At 36.8% G+C, this 21,741-nt stretch overlaps 3 protein-coding genes across 12 annotated transcripts in view; 1 reads left to right on the top strand and 2 right to left on the bottom strand.

The window, feature by feature from the left end:
* Positions 1-2,761: 2,761 nt before the first annotated feature.
* On the bottom strand, positions 2,762-4,966 carry LOC110851632 (tetratricopeptide repeat protein 19, mitochondrial). 2 transcript variants are annotated; one of them, XM_035853875.1, is made up of 7 exons: positions 4,824-4,966; positions 4,559-4,745; positions 4,404-4,483; positions 4,002-4,316; positions 3,749-3,940; positions 3,518-3,676; positions 2,762-3,439 (listed from the first exon to the last, which is right to left on the bottom strand). In XM_035853875.1, the coding sequence occupies exons 2-7, from the start codon at positions 4,740-4,742 to the stop codon at positions 3,263-3,265; spliced, it is 1,107 nt and encodes a 368-aa protein (XP_035709768.1). In that variant the 5' UTR covers positions 4,743-4,745; positions 4,824-4,966; the 3' UTR covers positions 2,762-3,262. The 2 variants fall into 2 exon arrangements, with proteins under 2 accessions (XP_035709768.1, XP_021955177.1); XM_022099485.2 differs by having other exon boundaries at positions 4,404-4,745.
* A 28-nt stretch (positions 4,967-4,994) lies between these two features.
* On the top strand, positions 4,995-9,265 carry LOC110851631. Of its 7 annotated transcripts, none has more exons than XR_004835303.1 (5): positions 4,995-5,103; positions 5,197-5,283; positions 5,354-5,490; positions 5,580-6,992; positions 7,062-7,523. XR_004835303.1 is itself a non-coding variant. In XM_022099484.2 (4 exons), the coding sequence occupies exon 4, from the start codon at positions 7,838-7,840 to the stop codon at positions 9,053-9,055; it is 1,218 nt and encodes a 405-aa protein (XP_021955176.1). In that variant the 5' UTR covers positions 4,995-5,103; positions 5,197-5,283; positions 5,391-5,490; positions 7,530-7,837; the 3' UTR covers positions 9,056-9,265. The 7 variants fall into 7 exon arrangements, 5 of the variants coding, with proteins under 5 accessions (XP_021955176.1, XP_035709765.1, XP_035709763.1 ...); XR_004835304.1 differs by having other exon boundaries at positions 5,580-7,216; positions 7,294-7,523; XM_022099484.2 differs by lacking the exons at positions 5,580-6,992; positions 7,062-7,523 and adding an exon at positions 7,530-9,265 and having other exon boundaries at positions 5,391-5,490.
* Positions 9,068-21,741, bottom strand: part of LOC110851629 — a 33,264-nt gene continuing 20,590 nt past the window's right edge. For 2 of the 3 annotated variants that reach the window (XM_035853869.1, XM_022099482.2), the window contains exons 3-10: positions 16,350-16,452; positions 13,401-13,507; positions 11,882-12,370; positions 10,902-11,799; positions 10,445-10,807; positions 10,226-10,354; positions 10,049-10,136; positions 9,068-9,986 (exon numbers count right to left, since the gene is read on the bottom strand). In XM_035853869.1, the coding sequence (XP_035709762.1) occupies positions 9,550-9,986; positions 10,049-10,136; positions 10,226-10,354; positions 10,445-10,807; positions 10,902-11,799; positions 11,882-12,370; positions 13,401-13,507; positions 16,350-16,452 (2,614 nt within the window). In that variant the 3' untranslated portion in view covers positions 9,068-9,549. Of the gene's footprint in view, positions 9,987-10,048; positions 10,137-10,225; positions 10,355-10,444; positions 10,808-10,901; positions 11,800-11,881; positions 12,371-13,400; positions 13,508-16,349; positions 16,453-16,936; positions 18,742-21,741 lie in introns of those variants that run through there. The other variant, XM_022099481.2, reaches the window with a different exon arrangement.

Below are 21,741 nucleotides of genomic sequence, written 5' to 3'. Positions count from 1 at the left end.
AACCGTAATTTTTGAAAAGGTAGGAAAAAAAAGTAAAATCATCACCAGCACGAGACTCCAGAGTAAATAATTTTAGGGTTTGAAGACTTAAATGTTTCCTTTCGAAGTATGTTCCATCAAGTATGTATTCAGTTCCTCATGGCGTGTTGAATGTGTATAAAGCTCATTTTAAAGAGGAAATTCACCATTGTTGCAAACACTTTAAGGAATAAATAAATGCAAGATTTGCATGCATGCAAAGTAAGTAGCCTCATTATTAAATCGGAATGGATGGAATTTAACCCTACGAAAAAATTGCAATTTAGCTTTTCTCCACATGCGAGGAAGGAACAAAGAAACGTGATTTATGACATTCTAACACCTCGACTAATCCTGAGAGTGCAGAGTTGCTTGGTATTTATGTTTATGGGGAGTATTAAATATTAAAATTGCACTAAATTGCACCCACACAGCTAAAAATATAGTTCATGTAATGGCTTACCAATTGAATCCGTATTAAAGTTTGTATTATAAACTGCAGACTACTTCATCGCACCGCCGACTGAGACGCTAAATTGAAATCGAAGGGATGAAATTATATAATTACATATATTATTTTTTCAGACGTCATCACCAGGTTCGGTGCGGTGTAGTGTAACCACTCGAGACTTTAATTGGATTTGAACATTACTACTTAAAAACTTGTAAATTCAAATGGTCCAGGACAGAGCAAAAAATGCATAAAGCACAATTCATGATGCAGACCTAAAGATATTTCGGGGTGGCAAATATATACGAATGTATTGTTGTTGTTGAGAATTTGAGATTTTTTTAACGGATGGAACATGTATTCATTATCTTGTTACAGAACAGATGCACGTGAGATCGGGTGACTTTTTAGTCTATTTTTAGCAAAGATATGTGCATGAATTAAATAAAATTCTGAATTTAGAGATGTTTCATTCATGGAAATGCGATTAATTTATATAGGACCATAGAATAACTTTCCTATCCATTATTTTTTAAACAAATTAATCATCAAAACATGAACATTATTATTAGTAATTTATTAAAAGGACAGTTATTACGACAAGAAAAGTGACAGAAACAATAATACCTCGTCCACGTGTAATTCTAATCAATTTCATGCTTTTTGCTCATCCTTTTTACAACCTTTAAATTCATGTATCTCTGCTCAAGCAAGACCACCATGTGATTCATTTCATTGAAACCATTGATACCTCACGCCACGAAGTGATCCTTGTGATTAATTAATTAATCATCCGTCCAAAAGATCCTTGCACTTGAATTACTTAAATATTGCGTCAATGTTGTGTACAAAACTAATTTCAGACACATAAATAATCAGAACATGATTGCACATTTGTGCATGATTTGTTTGTTTATTTATCATCACCCGCTTAATTATTATCTCACTACACACAACTCTTTTTGCAATGCCGACCGACCATATAAAACAGAAAACGTTACGGATGGATGACATTGAGTGAGGTTAAATCGTGATTTTACTAATTGTGCGATGGATCAGATATTGTGTTTGTGACAATTCGCAATAATTATTGTAGGCCTCGTATATAAATTCATTATATGCACTTCATTAATAAAATCGAGTGAGACAGGTCCATTGTTTCAGTAATGATGCATAACGTGCACAAGTCCTTAAATATATAGACTTTCATTCATATGTAAGTATGTACATTTCTGATTGTTTCATGATCACACAAAATATCAAGCAGCATGCCAAATTCATAATATTTTGCCATCATGATTTTGAAGGCGTAGAAAATGCAATTGCGAAAAATTTCAATGTTTTGTGCAAGTAAAGTTAAATTTATATTTATTTCCAAACTAATTATGATTTGTCCTTAATTAATTTAAACCATGAGTGAATATTGTCTTTGATAAATCGTATGTATGATGAAAGGTGTTACAATAATTGCATGCAAGCTTGACGATAAAAATGAAAGGTTTTTTTTACTTGCCTAAATAATTCAGTAACAAAGACCATGAAAAAATGGGCAAAAAATGGATTTTGCAGAATTGTGCAGATATGACGAGTCATCTTTGGCATTATGTCATGGAGGACAGTTTTAGAATCAGCTTCAATTAAATTAAATGTCCCATTGTTTTGTCCGGGTTGAAAATTATTGAAGAATTAATAAATTATAAGTTAGACACGGTTTTTCTAGATGATTTCAAGGATAAACAATTTGAGTTTAGTATATTTTTGTGAGCTTTCGAACGTCAGCTATGGTTTAGGTCAATTCATTTTGTATTAATTGGACCGGCACGCATTTGGAAATGTTGTGTTCATCCTTTTTTGGTAACTTGGTATATGTATATATTTACGAAAATATACATATACTTTCTCTGCTCAAGTCAATAATTTACAAGATGACGCGTTAAGTTGGTGGTCATTCTCTGAGCCCCTGGGGACTTTACATAATATTCTTCGTCACCTCGATTGCTCATTATGACTCCATTTCAAATGTCAATTCATGTTCGAGTATTCTTGTCCTTTTGTCCCTGCTACTTTTTTCTTCATAGAATTTCTTCACCTTAAATGGATGGACAATCACCAAGATAATTATGGTCCTTTCCTAAATAGAACCACTTTGTTGTGTTTTTATGTTTTATTATGAGGCAAAAAAGGTTACGTATGGAAATCCAAACACAAATTCATAGCTGGACTTTCCTCGTAGGTAATCATGATTTTTATGTATGTGTTAGAAATGGCAACAGATAGATTAGGTATATTGGCTCATATTCGTAAATTCGATTTTAGCACCATTCTTTATTAAAGGATTGTCCATCTTTACCACGCATAAGAAGTAACAAATATGGTGATAAATTAAGTCTAATTTTTAAATTGGACTTATTTAACTACCTAAACTTAAAATTAATGACGCTGCCTTTTATAGTGAGGAGGAAGGTATCACTTAAGTGTAGAAGACACTTGTTGGTTGGGTTAGGTTAGGAGTAAGTCATCAGTTATGTAACAGGTGCCATGAATTGTCACGCTGTGATGATTTTGTTAATTGGAATTTTCTATTTAATATGCCACCCGGACAGGACGAAGAAGGTAGTGACTAATAAACGCATTAAATAACTCAATCGACTATTTGGATGTGAGTAAAACTAACTAAGGTAAAATTAGGAACATGATTTAACAAAGAATCTTAAAATTGATCAATTATAGTTGAGTTGAGTTGACATTTAACGTTGAAATTATAAATTATCTATACTATTTTTTGATCGATTATCACGACGTTGATGTTCTATTTTGTTGTTGTTGCTGCTGATACGTATCTGAGCTCATTTCGTCCCTAGATTTTGAGATGCATTCATCTGCTCGCATGACCGATTCGAGATCTTTATACATCCCAGCGATCATTCTGGCTTCTTTGCAGACCCTGTTAGCCTCTGAGTATTCTCCTTTCTAATAATAAATTAATATCAAATATTTGTCCATGTAATTAGCGAAATGCATAAATATAAAGTGTTATCTACTGAATACCTGAAGATATAGACTCCCAGTATTCACTCGAATTGCAGCACGAAGATATTGATACTTTTCAGCCGCAATTTTCTCACATTCTTCCAATTGTTTTAAGGCACCATCCACATTTCCTTGTAAAGCGAGAATAGAAGCGAGATCGCTTGCAATGACGACTGCCTGTAATACATAATTAATTATGTCAGGAAACTATTGCTGGAAATGTCACCAAAATTAAGAATCAAGGGGAACCTGATGTGAATCTTGTCCCACCGCTTCAGAAACATAAGCAAGAGCTTCATGCTCGTACTCGGCTGCAATTGCGATGTTCGCACGGTCAATTTTATTCTCCTGAGTCCCCTCGGTCATATATGCTTGAGCAAGACTCTGGAGCGCCCAGGCAGCCAGCATTAGGGTGTCTTCGTCCTTGACGCCTTGTTTGATCTGCAATGAAAATATATAGAATATAACTACTTTTACACGCATTTCAATAAAAATTGTATACCTTTTCACGCTGAGTGTCTACACAATATTGAAATCCAGTCAAAGATTCTTCCTTGTTTCCTTTCATTGCGAATATTTGTGCTAATTTGATACTGATTTCTACCACGCTATTATCCGTTACTTCGACATTTTGATGATAAACCATTCTTTGCGTGACGAGCTGAAATAATCGCAAGGCTTTGTCCAATTCGCCAATTTGTAGGGCCAGATTCGCCTGGATGTCCATGATTTGTGTCTTGACGTCTTCTCTTTCAAGCTCGGTGCTCATTTTCCAAGCGTCAGACAAGTGTCGTTCTGCCTTTTGCACTTCCCCTTCCTGTAAAAGGTGAAAATGCTGAGTTATATTACTAATTTACTGCCTACTACTAGTGATAATTGACAATCAGAGCTAACGAAGTATCACCTGAATTGCTAAAATCGATCGCTTAATCTTGATCAATAGTTCATCTTCTGGCGTAAGTTCCTCCTTCTTTTCAAAGAATCCTAAAATCCCCAAGCAAAACCCACCAGATATAATCCCGGCCACGCCAAATCCCTTGCCCTTGTTCTTATCATCACCTCGAAAATACTGAAATTTCCGAGAACTTGCAATAATAGTTTGTTTTATGTTGCAGCTTCTCACTGGATTTTGGCTAATTGCAGGCCTGGGCATTGATGAATAGTTGACATAGTGTGTCCTGCTTATCTGTTTGGTGAGTCGTACCAGTCTGGCCATTGTTCCGCTTACTCTCGAGCTCGACATTACCTAATCGTTAAATATGATATAAAACAAATTATCAAAATTCATAAAAATTCATAAAAATATCTCATAAGAAAGACAGACCTTTGGATTATTTCTTTAGGTTATCAAAATTGGTGTGCTTTGCAGATTTCTATAGTTCCCCGTCACTCCCTAACAAGCTAAATTACAAATTTCGAAAAAAATGTCACACGTTTTGAAAGTTTCAGAAATTTTCGATAGATTTGATATTGAGAAACGAGAAACTTGTGACAGCTGAACTCTCAAACCGCTTTTGCTCATAAAAAACACCGGCACGCAGTGAGAGTGAAAAGTGAAACTGACACGAGCGAGACTCGAGAGAAGAATCTTCCTTGAATGTGTGGTAATATAATTTTAATTGTTATTTAATTATTTATTTACTAACAATAAGTTTACTAATTGTGTGTTTATATATTGTACCTCATGACCTTAACAGGATCGTAGAAACGTAAAAGATATCAGAGTTAACCTGGGTCCAGCAAATGTCAACGTTTCCTTTGTCTCGCTTCACAATTCTCTTTAAGTAAGGCTAAAGTTGTTATTTTGATAATAATCAATTAATGTTTGCATTATATACTCTATATTATATGCAGGTAAAAATTTGTATTGATTGTTCTGGTCTGGTTGAAGAAATGACGGACAACAAGAATCCAAAGTTTCCATACATCGTCCTCCCGAATTTGTCTTCTGCTGGAGATGGTGACAATATTACTGACGATTCATCCATTGGGTGAGTTTGGCGTTATTTCAACAAATAATTTTACCTATTTTGTTATTGCACTTGCTTCTGCTTTTATTGCTTTCGTAAACATATGGCAGAGTGAATAAAGGGTCGAAAACTACAACAACGGTCAAACTACCCCGTGTTGTGTCCTCTCCAGCGCTGGACACTTCAAACGCCAAGATCAGGTCGACGTCACCTCCTACGTTGCTAACTCCAAGCAAGAAACAACCCCAGTCAACAGGTCTGAGTCGTCATATCGCGCTGAGTAAGCAATTTGCCGGGACGGTGAGTGAAAGCCCACAACTGTCAAACGAATTCCAAGCCATCCGCAAAGAAGTTTTGATGAGGGCACAATACGAAATGAGAAAGCCCCCTGCATCATTTTATCCCTCTGCAGTCCCAGAAGATGAAATTCCAAACACAATTCGACAACCTGAAGGAACCAAAAGCGTGATTGATCTTCGAACGGGAGACTCCTCCACGAAACTCGACCTGGAAGCACTTTCTCAACTATTTCCACATCGATCCAGACAACTAAAATCGTCCAGAATAAATCTTCAAGCTAATCAATCGACGCTATCGGTATCACAGTCAAGTTTAGAACCAAAAACTCCTACAAGAAAATCCACCACGCCAATTGCTCTCGCTGCGGCAAAATCAGTCATGGAGAAAGTGACCAATTTGTCCTCACCCAACAGTTCAAGCAATGTTCAACTGGACCAGTTAAAGTCTCGCCTGGACGGTCTCACTGTCCATATTAAAAATCGGGACTGCGAAGTTTCCAAGTTGAAAGAGCAGGTTGTCGAGTTACAGTTGCAGATTTTAAAGGAGAAGAAAGACGTTGACGGGTCGAATGAGCTCATGGAACGCCTCTCCATAGACATGGAATCACTTTCTGACAAGTTGGAATCTCTCGAAAATAAATTGGTCAATCAGGAAACCAACATTTTAAACAAATTGTTACTAATTGAGGAAATGGGGACTTCAGACTCGGAATCGGAGTATGGAAAAGTGGAATGTAAGCCGAACAACTGGGTCTCGAGCAGCAGTACGTCTAATACGACAATCCCGTCGAAATCGGCGTCAAATATTTCTACTCATCAGACTCCTGTTCAACCCTTCAGCACGGGAATCAATTCTTTAAAGGAGTGTGTCAACTGGGTCCCGATTGCGCCAGACTTTGACAAATTGTTGAACGTTATTGCACTCTTGAATTTTCGGATGGACAGGAATCAGTCAATGCAGCTGTCGAGAGTTGGAAACGAGGCGACGTTTAAGGCAAATTGTGATGATGTTAATTACTGTGTTTAATTTAATTTTTGCTTTAAATAATACTTCAGCACGCAGATACTATCCCTCTAGTCATTTATAAGAATGGACTAATCCTGGGAAACTCTGGTTTCCGAAGTTATGCGACACTCTCTGTGATAAAATTAATTAACGAAATGTTCAGTGGATATTTCCCCTCCGAGTTGCATTCTCAGTATCCCGATGGAATCGTGTTTGTTGTAGGACAACTCAAATTATTTCTTCCTATCCTTAAAAAAATAAAATTTCATGCAAGTATCATCTTGCAGGTCTCAGATAAGAGATCAATCATCCACGAACTTTGCCCCGGTTTTAGTGGCCCTGGAATGAAGTTGAGTGACTCCAAGTCTGCACCGCTACTACTTCCGGGCACTGAACGGTTGTCCGCCCCTCTAAGACAATTTCTGAAAAATGATTTACCAAAGTAGTGCAAACCATATTTTTTGTGCTTTAGGCTATTATTATTGTAGTGTTTGGATTAATTTTATGTATCAAATTAAGGACGAATTCTGAGCTGAGTATTGCATCCTGTGCTTCTTCCGATGCGTCGCTTTCTTCTACTTCTGCATGCATCACTCTTCCAGATTTAAATAAGCTCACTAAAAACCAAAACGGCCATAAAATGATTTGTCTGAAACTAAAAAATGTTACGAGTGGTACACAATTTGTGGAATTATTTTAACTAATCTGTAATTTACCCCATCTAAATAAATAAATTATATTCTATGAAATTGCAGGGAATTCCTATAAGTTTCGCTTATCGACTTCTTCCACCATTGACGCTGTGTTAGAACATGTGGAGAAACACGTCAACTCTGAAAATGGATCCGGAGATTCTACGAAGCAGATCAAAAAACCGACAAAATTCGATATCGTGCTTCCTCTCCCGTATGGAATTCTTACCTCGGGAAATTCGACATTAAAAGAGTATGGATTGGTTACCAACACACTGTTGTACATCCAACCGACGAATGAACTTTGTGATTCTGGAACAACAACGTCAACGTCGTCGCCACAACCTCAAGCATAATATTTCGACCAAGAGATGGCTGACACTCAAAAAGATTTTGTTCAAAAGTTAATCGCCCAATCTAAAACCCTTACTCAAGCGAATGTAAAGAAATGTGAGAATGAACGGATTTTAAAAGAGTTGACCTTGTTTCAGAATTTATCCTCTTTTTGTAAAGTTAAAAATAATTCTCAAAGCGACTCCAAGTCAAGTAATCATATATTAGACAAAGTGTTTAAAGTGACCGTTTCCGTATTCCCGAGTCCCCTAAGGTTGGACGCTGTTCGTTCTAACGAGACGATGCGGCTTGTAGTGGAAAATGTGTCAAAAAACTTTTCGTTTTCCCCCACTCACTGGCAATTTGTTGTCGACGTTAACTCAAACGTGAGTTCGTGGAGTCTGGACAGTAATTTTGATCCCGGAACAAGTCAAAGTTTCTCATCTTGTTTCTACACGAGTGCGACCATCGCTCCAGTCGAACTGCGTCTCCGTGTCGTGTTCACCTTAAACCATCAAGGACGTAGCTTCGCCAAGACGTTAGATATTTATAGAACGGCGATTGACATTTTGCACATGTTAACTCCAATGAGGTATTTAAGAACGGAAATGCTCGATCCTAGTGGAGCTTTAGATCCTCTCGTACCATTTAATTTGTTAAATCCTTCTACCTCAAATAACAAACCGGCGAGAAACAAAACAGCAACACCAAGACTAGAAAGTGCCGACGAAGAGGATGAAGAAATACCAGCCGTTACGCAATTCTTTTTCAAATTATGTCCCCCTCTACTTAAATCATTTCCCCGTCAGATTCTCCTAAAAGATGCGAAACCTAGATGGTTGACAATGTCCAGTGAGGCTGATTTTACAACTTTAATCTCAGCTACTGATCCCACGTTTGCCATGTACTATTTAGAAGACGAAATCCTAGTTAGTTCGAAATCATCCAGTGGCACGGTTGCATTCAAGTGTTCCAACCCTAAAATTCTGTGCGCTCTAAAAATTGCTATTTTGACGAGACTGATGAAACTAGACGGTATTAGAATAGTTTGTCCGAGTGATGTGATGTGTGAGAAACTGTACGCTTTGAAGTTACGCTTAGAAATGGTTTCGAGACCGGAACTGGAGGAGGATGTCCGAGTGAGAGACTTGGTTGATTTTTACCTCGATTTAAGAGATGTTAGTGAAAATGTAGAATTTAGCAGTAGTAGTACTGATACGATTAAAGATCGTGAAATCGAAGTGATAGATTTATAACAATTATCACTAGTAGTTTATGACACTCAATTTTTATTCGCTCATTATTATTATACGCTTAGTAAAACAAACAATGATAAATTGTGTGATAATTATTATATAATTATTTAGGTATTTTATTATTAATCTCTAAACTTTAGCTTTGTATAATACAACGCTCAATTACGTCATGGTGTAATATATTTAAATAAAAAATAAGGTAAAAGTTCATTATTTAAATAAGACAAAAAATTATTGACTCCACATTTTGCGCAAAACTGGGAAAATTGCACTTTTATTTTGTTTAAAACTCATTAGGTAATTGTACACTTATTAAAATAGTCAGTACAAACAAATAATATTGTTTAAAAAACTCGTATCTTTTTTAAAAAATAATATGGCAGTTATGAAATAATATTTATGCATAGCAGTAATTAGTCAACAAAAGTCTTGTTGGTCATTTCATTTAACCAGGCTGGTTAAAAAATACAGGTAGATTTTAGCATTTGTCATGTTCAAACATAAAATTTTGAGGCTCTGCTGTTATCCTTTTGTAGAACGGGTTGCAATTGCTGGTGCTGTTGTTGAACCCCATTAGTGTACGTGGATCGCTTTAATTTACTGACTTCGATCAGCATTGCGTCCGCATCAATTTTTCCATTCGTTCCGTTACTCACTTTGCCTTTCGATTTCTTACTAGATTTTGGTAACGTGTTAAAATTTGAAGAGTAATTTTGGGATTGGTGATGATGTGGTCGATCTTCGGACAACATGGTTGTCAACTTGGCCATGGTGCACATTCTTGGGTCCGCAGGCTTGACTTGAACTGCGTTTTCGAGGGAGGTGATCCATCTCCGTTTGTCGGTGGGGGTAGGTGCGGTGAACAAGACCCAAGTTTTTTGATCATGGCTGTAAATTCGCCAAGAGTTGTGAACCATGCCGAAATACTCGTCTGGAAATATAGAAATACAGGTAAAATTTCTGAAAAATGTATATCAAGTTGGTTCGTTTTACCTTCTTCGTTGCTGTCAATATTCAGCCAAACTCCAACTTCAAGGTCTATCCTGCCATCAAATACGTACCCTCCTTTCTTTATGTAATCCTGTCACATGAAAAAGAATTTCATTCAGCAAAAAAAATACAAGTTGATTAAAGAAAACGAGTTCAAGTAAATTCCTGTCAGTTTCACACCTTTTTGCAAAATACCAAATCCTTATTTAGTAGACAACAAAACACATCTTTCATCTTCTTCCCAGGCGTACTCTTCCCCAGTTCTCCTTTCGTCAGAATGGTCGAGTTGCGATTCAAGAGATCCGACCCCTGTGGACACGACAGAGTACAGATATAGAAATTTAGTTTAGTTTGTTAGATGTCATCATTAAACAATCACCCATTCTTCACGCTACTCACCTCCCATCCCTCAATAGAATTTTGTAAACGTATAATCTCCTGCAGTGAGTCGAACTGTCTCTGTGTATCGTTTATTCTCATGGCCACGCTCTTCATGGTCTCGACAGCTCCTACGACGGAGGGATAATCTTCGTGCGTGGGTTCAGTTTGTTTTAGCAGTTCTGCTAACTGAAGGTGATATTGACAAATCCGTTGGATGGGACGCAACAGGAACCCGTGAAGGGGCAGCTTGTCCATTAATTGTAGTCTGCGACAAGCTTCGAAAAACTCTGCATATTCCTGGTTTTCCATCAAGCTTCGCACTGTAGCCATTGAAATTGGATTGTTGCAACAATACTCAGAGTACAGGTTGAAGTGGTCGGCCTGATATGCAAAAAAAACAAAAGATGGTAACAATTAATTTGGGGATTCGACCAATTTATTAATTAAATTAATTGCTTGGTTAGCAATTTCTCACCCATTCTGTAAAGATTTGGCCAATATGCGAACTTGAAATCGCAGTGGGATGAATCCTCTCTTTCATCGCTTCCAAAAATCTGGCATGAAGTCTGAGAATGTCTTCAACATTGGAAAAGATATTTCGCACACTTTCTCCACTGAATAAATCTACCCGAGCTCGGCACGGATTTAGAAATCCTTGTACAATATCATTGAGCGTTTTGACATAATTTTGTTCAGTTAGGATAATTTCTCGAATGACTTTTCCTCTGATGCTGTTATCCTCGATAATGATTTTATCATCTTGTTGGTCTTGTTCGTCTTCTAAGCTTTTACTACGTCCTGAGGGGGTTAAGTTGATGGGGTGATGACTATTTTCTTTCTTTCCCTTTCTCGAATTTTTATGAGGGAGGGAATGGTAGTGGTGATAGGCTGCTGGGTTATCGTGACGGTCATTATTAATGTCGTCAGGTCCGTTGTCACTCAGTTTACCCGTTCGGCTGCCACTGTCTTCACCGGAGGAAAATCCGTCGTCCTCATCACCATCAAGTTTTGTTTCGAGGACATCTTCATACGATGCGGCGAGAGTTCCACCTCTGCCCACGTTTTTCCTCTGCTGCTGCTGTCGTTCTTTTTCTTCTTCCCAATAAGGTATTTCGACAAGGGACATTTTTCCAATGGCTGATGCACACTCGCCGGCGTAAAGCACTGCGGCGGACGAGTTTCGACTAGGAGCACCATTGCCAAAAGTTGAGGCTGCGTCTGGATGGAGGTGACATGACGTTTCGATAAATTCAGAACGAATCCGCCTCAAACGACTGGTTGGATGATGGGATTCGTCAATTCCGATGCCAGAGTCTCCACTTTGACATTTTTCGCCACGGATGGATTTGGATTTTTCTTTCCTCATTTTCCCACTGAAAATGAATTCGCATTTTATAATGGGTGCTTATAGATTAACAAAATAAAATCTTAATAAACCAAAATTTATTTAGTTACCTCTGCATATCGCCGTTATCAAAGCGATTATGCAAATCCGGACTACTTCCCACCGCTAATGATGACTTGCCCGCTTTGACCTTCACTCCCCCTGGCTGACCACCACCACCTCCTCCTCCCACTTTATTCATATTAGAATTTGATCCGAACCTAAGCGAAAATGTTTTTGAAAATCGTTGAAATAAGCTTGGTGTGAGTCCCAGCGTGTCTGGAGTGCGTCTGGGAACCCCCATTTCGGAGGGATTAGGATGTCCGTGGATTTTGCAGGACGAAGAAGAATTTCCACCGTCTCCTGGACCAAGTTGGTCAATTGAAGGCTGTGGAGGGAGCAGATGAAGATGACTGATACTTCCTTTGGTAATTTTACTGTGAGGTTTCGTCGAATGGGAGGACGACGACGAGGACGATGACGGAGTGACACCAGGATTAGTATTGGCTGTCGTACTGACCGACGATATTTCCATGTCACGATAGTATTTCATCCATGCTCTAAAATAAAACCACGAAATGGACAAACCGATTTTAGAGCATTGCGATTAATTACTAAATCAGTTAGTACTGCATTAAACTAGAACACACAACTAAAAACAAGGTCATTACTCTATATTAATTAATATCAAAATTTACACACTTTTTCATAACTCACCCAAACCAGAAATAACTTGTGAAGGAAGATGAGTAATTAATCCAACCAGTTTTTTTGATTAATAATCAGAGGATAAAATAAAAACAACAAACTGCTTACGAACGAATCATTTGCGACTCGCTAAAAATAAAAATGACGGTCTTTTCCTTCCACTCGTGAAATCAAACTGTTTGGTTTGGTCAAAACAACAAAATTTTTATCGACCGGAAAGGCTCTGTGGTGGTTCAAATTATTTTATTTACTAATCCGACACAACTTTACGCCGTAATCGTAATTCCCAGAAAACAAAACAAAAAGTTACAAAAACTTAGATTATAGAAACCATCAAATAAAATAAATGCTTGCAAATCTGCCTCAACTTTTTCGAGGAACAGTAAATAATAAATGCAAAACTGAAAATTAAAATGAGGATTTTAATCTGCATCCACCGTGTAACAGATTTATTTTAATAAACACAAGGGAAGGATATCATCTTCCTTCACGTCATGGTATTTTATAAGCTACAATGCTGATATGCAAAACTGCGTGATCTCTGATAAGCCTAAGTTTATCCTTGACTGTCTGTTTTTCCTTCTGTCCTTCCTCTCATAACGAAACTTGATCTTCATCTCATTCTCAGCCAAATAATGGGACAGTTTGTCTCAGTTTTGAGTGGCATCATTTCATAAGGAAGAAGAAGAAGAATAGCATAAAACATATTTATCAGAGCGTGCATATGAAAAACTTGGGCCAAAAGATGAGGCAAAATGACACAATTTTCTCAAGTGTGAGTCTCAATTACGGCATTTTTTTAGGACTACTTTGTGTGTTTCAGAATTTTTTAAATGGGTGGATTTACACTTAATTAAGAAATTATAGAAAATTAATTCTCACTTTCTTTGTGAACAATCGAACGATTTTGGGCGTCGCTGTTGACCTTCTCCCGACATGGTTGAAGACGACGAGGAGTTGGATGACGCCGTGGTCTTTTGCCATCTCATCTGCAAATTAGTAATTAATTTAGTACATAAAATCAACCAAGGTAGTTATCAGTCATTAGTACTTTCATTAGTCTATCTGTTATGGTGATCGTTTTGGGCTAAATTTCGATGAGTTTTGAATTATTTTGATAAGAAATTAAGGTGATTTTTTGGGCTAATATATCTAATCAAAATTCGGTTGGTTGTCAGTGGTTTTTGATTAGTAAATGGCGCTCAATGATTCTTACCCCGATTTAAGGCTTGGGGAACCGTTTTGCCAGTCTGTCTGTTCGTATGTCTGTTCATTTTCAACTTTGTCAAATGAACCCCGATTTACTTCAAACTTGGCGCGTTGGCAAATTATACTATCAAACAATTATTCAGCATGTCTACTATAACTCCAAGGGTCCTATTTGAGTCACTTCCAACCCATGAATGTAACTAATGTTTTTTTTTCTTGTCGGGCTGTGGTTTATAAACATTGGAAATGTTATGCAAAATTGTAGCAACGCGCAACATGGTTACCATTTTATTAATACCTGTGGTAATTTTGCATGGTTTCCATTTCATTCCATGTTTTTTGATACATTTGAATTAATTTCTCGAAACCTAGAAATGTACCATCTTCAATTCTTTGATGAAAAATCACCAATAGTATGACCATCAACATATGCAAATATTTGCAAAATCGTTCGTGGTCTTCATATTTTTATCTGCGCTTTTGTTTTTGGCCTATCTAACTACGTGTTAAACATAGCCCAGGGGAATATTTCTTTCTCCACTTGTGGGCATGTACCATTCCTGAAATTTTCAGGAATGGTAGTTTGATAGTTGTTTGATATCATATAAAAAATCAGAAAAATCGTTCATGGGCTTCATCGTTTTATAATTCATCGAAATTTAGCCCAATACGATCGTCTCAATAGATACCAAGCTTTCTATTGTTTCTTTTTGTTTGACGGGTAATAAATTATTTTCTGCGTATTTTTGGCATAAAAAAACAAACCTTCAATTTTCTAAATTTTGTCATTTAATAAATTTTACACCCTTTTATAACCGGCATAAATACATTGATTTCAGCCTTATCTAACGATTAACAATGTGACCTGCACAATATAAAAGTACAAGTTCATGACACTGATATAAAATAAAGCAAAATCTCGTTTAACTTTCTAATTAAATACTTTTAGTTTCACGTCATGTCCGTTTCGTGGGACATTTTTCCCTTATCTGAAATCGTGAACCTTTTACTTTTCGAGTTCAAAAGATCCAAAAACTAAAATCGAATGTGGGAGAAGACAATCTCATTGTAATTCCATACAAGTTCAACATTTACGTCTTTAACCTTTACAACAACAATTTGTAAGTAAGTAAATTCCTAATTTGACAATAAGCGAAATTGAATTTCACGATTTGCAGAAAGTTAAAATTACAAGTTTTTATTACCTCAAGCCAGCAAGGCATAATAATATTCCGTTTAAAGGGTTTGTGCAATTTTTGTGGTTTTTCTTAATATGCGTCACATTTATAAATATTTATGCACTTAAACTATTTTCTATTAAATTAAACACAAATCACGAATAATATTCTTGGTCAGAAACGTCCCAGTGATGACGACGACGGGTTCGAAATATAGGAATGAATCACACACATGCAATTTGGCAAGTTTCCGTTTAAAGGTTATTTTACCAGGCTTGATGATAACGATGAAACCACCAACTGTCATTTATTCGTTTATTTTTTATTGTACAGCATTTGACTCTCGACCCAAATTCCACACACTAATATTGTGTACAGGACGTGTGATAATCAGAAAAATACCTTACGCCAACATAATAATGCGTTATCTATCATATCATCACCACGGCTTATCTTTCGCCTTGTTAATATACATATTTGCATTTACTGGACATACATATGTACATGTGCATCGTTTTTTTCGAGTTTATATGTAAGCCAACTGCCCGTCCCACGCACAGATTCTTCTCTAAAAATGTGGTGTAAAGGACACACGACGCACGTGGATAGGATTTCATAACAAAAGACATACATACATTTGCTATCATGATAATTGTCACCAAGTGAGAATATTGCATGAAGATATGTCAAAGGGCATAGTTGCTTATCAACTCTACCAATATTGGTAAAGTTGACTGTATGGAACAGTCAACGATTTAATTATCAATTAATAATGTCAATAATTTTATGATTATGGGATTGGTCATAATATTTGTAAAATTTAATCAGTGAATGTTTTGCTTTAAAATTTCATTCGTCCTATTAATATTAAGTTTATGCTAATAAGTAACTTCTTTTTAACTAAAAATTTCCCGTGGAGAGAAGAAAGAAAGTACACCATCGTTTAAGAGCTTTATAGATCAAACTTTACAGATTATCGACTACGATACCACGAATGATGTAATGTGGAATATGTACTATGTAATCCATCAAAATATTTGAGGGGGCATAATCCCCACAACTATGCAAAATATGAGAATAAACACACCACGGTGGCTACATATTTAATAAAGAGTCAAAAGTTCAAGCTCTGAATAAGGTGCATACTTATGTACATATCTGATATCTGATAATTAAGAGATTAACATTTCATTCAAATCCAATTTGATCTGTGGCTAATACTTTAAACTGTAAAATCTCTAAATCCTCGCAAATACAGACATGCGTGACGTTTTGAGACTCATAAAATGAATAGGTAGCAATATCCACTGCGTGCATTTACTAGCAAAATTTTTAAATCGCAAGGATTAAGGGCTTATCACGTTCAGTTCGTCATGTTTGTTTGTAATAAAAGTTGGGCGACCGATTAATAAAGCGAGTTTTTACAAAATCATGGTATTCTTACCTTGCTGTCAGTAATATCCGAATCTTCAGACAGGGGAGATGACTGTGGGCTTATCTTTTCTTCCGATAATCTCTCAAAACTGGGTTCGTCGTGAATCCATAGACTGAAATAAAAAATATTTCAAAACTTAAAACTCTTGTGAAAAATAGCACAGTTTGATTTTATTTTGACAATTGATTGATCGATCGATCGACATCAATCTTAGAAAGTTTAGAGCATTTTATTTTTCAATGTACAAACTCAGCTAATAAAATCTCGACTAAATTAAATCCATCCAATTTCACCCGTTTTTAACCCCAGTGCTTAATTAATCCGAGCCTTTATTCGTCAGCACGACCAATTAAGTATTTAGTTTGGAGAAAATAACATCGTATATAACAAAACGTCACAACTGTTTGAAATTAATACATACACCAATTTTTTGCACATCTATAGATTCGCAAATAAAAAATCTATCGCAAAAATTATTCAGCTCAATTTGCATGAAATAATATGAAAACCATTACTCATACTATATCCTCATCAGTAAATAAATATCAGCTCATTTTAAACACAACCAACTCGGTATTATTTATGTGTATACTCACTCGCTAAAAAATGCAGATCGACGACAACTACTCTGATAATGTCGCAAATTATTCCAGTCACGTTCCTCCCTGTTTCGTAAACCTTTTAATGCTTCCTCTTCATCATCTCCGTCTTCGCCTTCTTCACTAATTCTATTTCTATTTGTGGTGCTTTTATACTCACTAAAGTTGTTACCACCACTAATTATCCCCGATTTACTGCGATACCTTAACCCGGATGGTGGTGCTACTCCACTTTTCTGGGGTGGACCAACTATTGACGACGGGGTCAGGATTATGAAACACTTATTATTGTTACTTGCAAGAACGCCGCTTTGTTGAGGTTGGGGATGTTTTTTGTACAGATTTATCGAACTTTTTGATAACGAAGCAGTATTTCGATTCTTATTTAGGGGTGTGTTCTGCGGGACAGTATTGTTAGTTGGTTGTGACCGTTTCGAATTAGTGCTGTTTGCTACTTGTTGTCGTTGTGAGGCATGATTCACCGCGATGGTTTGCAACTTATGTAACGAGAGCGAACTGTGATATCGTCTTGTCCGGAGGAACGTGTTGTTGGCATTGACTTGACCATTTTCCTTTTCCAAATTATAATTGTAACCACTACTGCTTAGGTTTCGCCTACTTCCTCCATGACGTGATTGTGGTGGCTGCTGCTGCTGGTTTTTGGTGGGGTTTGACGTTTGTGTAGGCAGTGACAGCATCGAGCCGTGATGGTCTTTCCAAAAGTCTTCCACTTTCTGGAGGAAATTCATTTTCGGCATTTTGCATAGATTTACGGAAAAATCGGAGGGATGACACACGCCTGATTTATCACGTTTCGTTTTTTTTGCGTCAATGACCAAACAAAGAATTTTTTGGCTCAATTCAAACAAATTGGGGGTTTGCCGAACCCATTTTTTTCTCTAAGATTTGGATTTACTTTAGTCAATGAGTAGTTGCAAGTAGTTTCTTGCTTTTGAGCCAACTCTTGCTTGGCATCATGTCTCATTTATCATTATCTTCCCCGACGGGAGAAAGTAGTAAGGAGTTGAGCTATCCAAAACTTGGTCGTGTTTGTTACTTAGCTCTCCTGTCAGTCTTCATTTATTTCGTTTCATTCACTTTTTTCACATGGATAGATAGCGAACTTTGTAACAGAATTCGGTCACAAGCTCGCCAGACCTCGGGATACATGACATGTCGCCACCGTGAAAATGTTGAACACACCCCACATTTCTTGGTTACGTCATATTTATGCATATGTACTAAGGTAATTTCCTGTTAACCCACACAAACTCCACTCCTCATCCTTAAGATAAAGTCCTCTCGAGACCAATTCGGATCTGGGTTACTTATGAAATGAGCTGAAACAACAAACCAAACTCCTCTTGGCATGAGGGGAAAATGGCCACTTTTTATGTGATGGATTTCAGCCAAAGATAACATCGAGGGGTTGATGGCGATAGCGAATTAATTAAGTGAACCACATCCAGGACGCAAATCTTGATCACAGATTCGAAATTGGACCACGTTTTTTTTCTCTCTCCTCTATTTCCGTTTTTCCTGCCACATAGCAAAAGTTATCACTCGCTGAACTATCCCAACAACAAATGACACGATTTAATTGGCAACGGGACCAAAAACTTATGTCCTGTCCACCAGGGACGACGCCACTACTGTCAGAGTCGTATGTAAATTGTTTTAATCAGGACAGGCCACCCACCTACGCTTATCAGACAACGGGCACCTTATCTAACACACCACACTGGATATAACTAACTGCATACATGGCGATGGCACCAGAAAAAATTCCAAAAACTCTTCTCCTCTCCCGTCACCAGCAAGCACTTGAGTGAAGTCATAACAGGCGTCTGTCCATATCAACCTGCGATGCGACCACTTAAAAAAAGGTATGAAAAATCCGTCAAATCTGTATCACCCTCTCAACTCTGTGAGATACTTGTAATTTATTACTCTCTGATAAATCGGTTACGCTCTTTTATTATTAAAACCAGCAGGCAGGCAGGCATTCGTCCCAACAAAACGAACCGTTTCTGCCAACTAAAAGTTGGTATTTGTTTGACTCGTGAATTCCTTCAAGTTGATGATTTGTTATAAAATGTTGTTGTATGTATGATGTAAAAAAACGAGGCTACACAAGTAGTCAATCTTCTCTGATAAAATTTGGCTGCAGGAATTTGTTCCTTCAATCAATTCCAATCACTCTCACAAACCAGGTCCGTCTGTCAGACTCGACCTTCTTAAATTGTTATTATTATTTCTGCATGCTACCCTTCTCGCCTTGATCTTTCGTCAAGTTCAGGATTGTATTCAATTCACTGAGAAAATATGTATCTTTTTTTTTGGCGATCGTGTTTCACTCGAAGAAAAATGCAAGACGGATCCAAAAAAAACTTTACAAACAAACAGAAATACCCAATTATCAAGGATTTATTTATCAAATTCAAACACTATGAAAGTTAATAATCTTTAAGCTCTCCGATCCACGCTCCCACACGAACGAACCAACGAATCGGTATTGTGTTAAGGATCACGAAATAGTGCATGCAAAAGCAATACAAGATTTTCCAACACGTTATAAACCTCTATTACCCGTCATCATCAAAGTGAAACAACAAAATCTTGTTGTTCCCAATTTACTTCTTAGATATTTGCACCATATGTGATCCGATGAGATGAGATGCGTTATTATTATTATTGCATGCATACATCTTCTACATTACATCACTGCACCTCTTACTACGAAATGTATGTACATACAACACTGCACCCGAGCTTTATGTGCAAGTCGAAATGCGGATTCAATTCGAAAATCTCAGTTCCCAATAACGAACCTGTTTTTCATTAGTGCTTGTTCTCGTATAATATAATGATGAATGATGCCTTATCCGATCCCTCCTCTTATGTTGCCCTGCCTGCACATTCCACTCCCAATTGTCTTTCACTATACGACGAAACAAGAACCATTACATATTATGCACATTGTTGAATAATAGGTGAAAAATAACATGAAAAAATAATGGGTGACTATGCATTTTCTGTAATGGATCAACACGTAAAAGAGGAGGACTTTGTACATGTAAAAGCAACGATAACTTACTGACCCCAAAAACTTTTGACCTAACAAAACTAACCCATTACGTTATTACATTTCACCAATTTAGTCAGCAATTTAAATTACCATCAGCACCACGACCAATTAATAGGCAACACTTTTCTTTCCGAAAAGGGTTCCAATACGTGGAAACCTATCGATTGATCGGCACTACCATAAAAGTCATTTTGTGAGAAAATATATACGAACGACACCATTCTGTCAATTTGACGACTCGTTTTTTTTAAATGGTTGCCCGACTAGAATTTTAATTTTGTTTTTATAATGTGATTTCCTCTTAGTCAGTGATATTTACGCTAAGTTTTACATATTTATACCACGCATGGTTTGATTATAGGGGGAGGAAAACCGGTAAAAAAATTAGCTGAACGCGAGCTAGGGACACGTAATAATAATGTAAATGTATAATAAATGCCATACACGAGTAAATAGTACCACACCTTGCGGGAAACATGTATTGTGATTGATTACCATGCATGAAAAACCTGGTCAAATATTTATTTACGGTGGAAAACACTTGAATAATATGTAATGTAATGCAAAATGTAATGAATAGTTAATACCAATACTTGATGCGATGAAGGGCACGCTTTTATGTATCAACTTCCTCTCTCACTCAAGTACGAAGTAAATAAGTCTATTGATTCCGTTTATTTGCTTAAATGGCTTCATAATTAAATGTATTGTGTGGTTTGGTTTATCTTGTTCGCACTGGTGACAATGTATTGCAAATCCAGTGGCCGCGGAAGCTGTGGGGACGTTAACATTGTGGGATAGGGGGAGGGAGGGGTTTATATAATATGGGGAGATGATGTGGACATCGAATAACCGTGGGGACATTGTCCTTCTGTCCCCACGCTGTTCCCCGGCCACTGAATTTGCAACCAACCGCAATTCTGTTATGCTGCTCTTATCCAACAAATTCCACAAAATTTTCAATGACATTCGCTCCATGACGGCGATAAGAAGGGTGACATGACAAGATTAACATAACAAAAAAATACGCGACGACAAGAGATGTACAACTTCCGGTGAGGATTAACGCGTGTCTTACATCAATTTTGGTTTCATTCTGCCAACAAAAACAAATCCACAACGGGTTGAAATATTGATTCGGTTGACAGACACTAGTCAAAAGCTACGTCTAGAATATACTTAATATGTGGAGTGATGAATCATGCGAAAAATTTGCAAAATCAGTTTGCAAAATTTCAGCTAACTGAGATATGTATGTTTATTTGTGTAAATTGCAACTTGGAGGGTGATGACATCATGGTTTATTATTACAATAATTTTTCATATAATAATAAATAACTACACTTAAAATTATCCACAGTTAAAAAACCACTTCCTGAAATATTGTGCGAATTTTGTAATGATAAAATATGCAATTCGTTCGTTACATACATTTAATTTAATTTTGTCTAGCTTAAACCCCGAAGATTGTTTGTTTGTTTATTAGCATAAATAATATTTATCAGATTCCAATGTCAATAGGAGTTTTATTCTAAAAACTAAATGTCAAAATACTCAAGTTTCAAATAAATCAATTTGAAAATTTCAACTCGGTAGAGAAATGTTTATACATTTATATGCAAATTAAATATATGCAATGAAATAAGGATTACAGATTAGGTTAACCCTAGTCTACCAACTAATTTGCTAATCCTTAATCTAGATTATTTTTTTC

The sequence above is a fragment of the Folsomia candida genome, unplaced genomic scaffold, assembly GCF_002217175.1.
Source record: "Folsomia candida strain VU population unplaced genomic scaffold, ASM221717v1 Fcan01_Sc007, whole genome shotgun sequence".
Taxonomy (NCBI): domain Eukaryota; kingdom Metazoa; phylum Arthropoda; class Collembola; order Entomobryomorpha; family Isotomidae; genus Folsomia; species Folsomia candida.
Note: the sequence above shows the minus strand (reverse complement) of the source record. Positions and strands in the feature narration are given on the sequence as shown.

Bases quoted from the DNA above. Each gene is read 5' to 3' on its own strand.
- LOC110851632 (XM_022099485.2), bottom strand. From the start codon at position 4,742: ATGTCGAGCTCGAGAGTAAGCGGAACAATGGCCAGACTGGTACGACTC. The intron at 4,317-4,403 runs GTGATACTTCGT...CACCTTTTACAG, and splicing joins GATCGATTTTAGCAATTCAG to GAAGGGGAAGTGCAAAAGGC. The intron at 3,941-4,001 runs GTATACAATTTT...TTTTCATTGCAG, and splicing joins TAGACACTCAGCGTGAAAAG to ATCAAACAAGGCGTCAAGGA.
- LOC110851631 (XM_035853872.1), top strand. From the start codon at position 5,393: ATGACGGACAACAAGAATCCAAAGTTTCCATACATCGTCCTCCCGAAT. The intron at 5,491-5,579 runs GTGAGTTTGGCG...AACATATGGCAG, and splicing joins ACTGACGATTCATCCATTGG to AGTGAATAAAGGGTCGAAAA.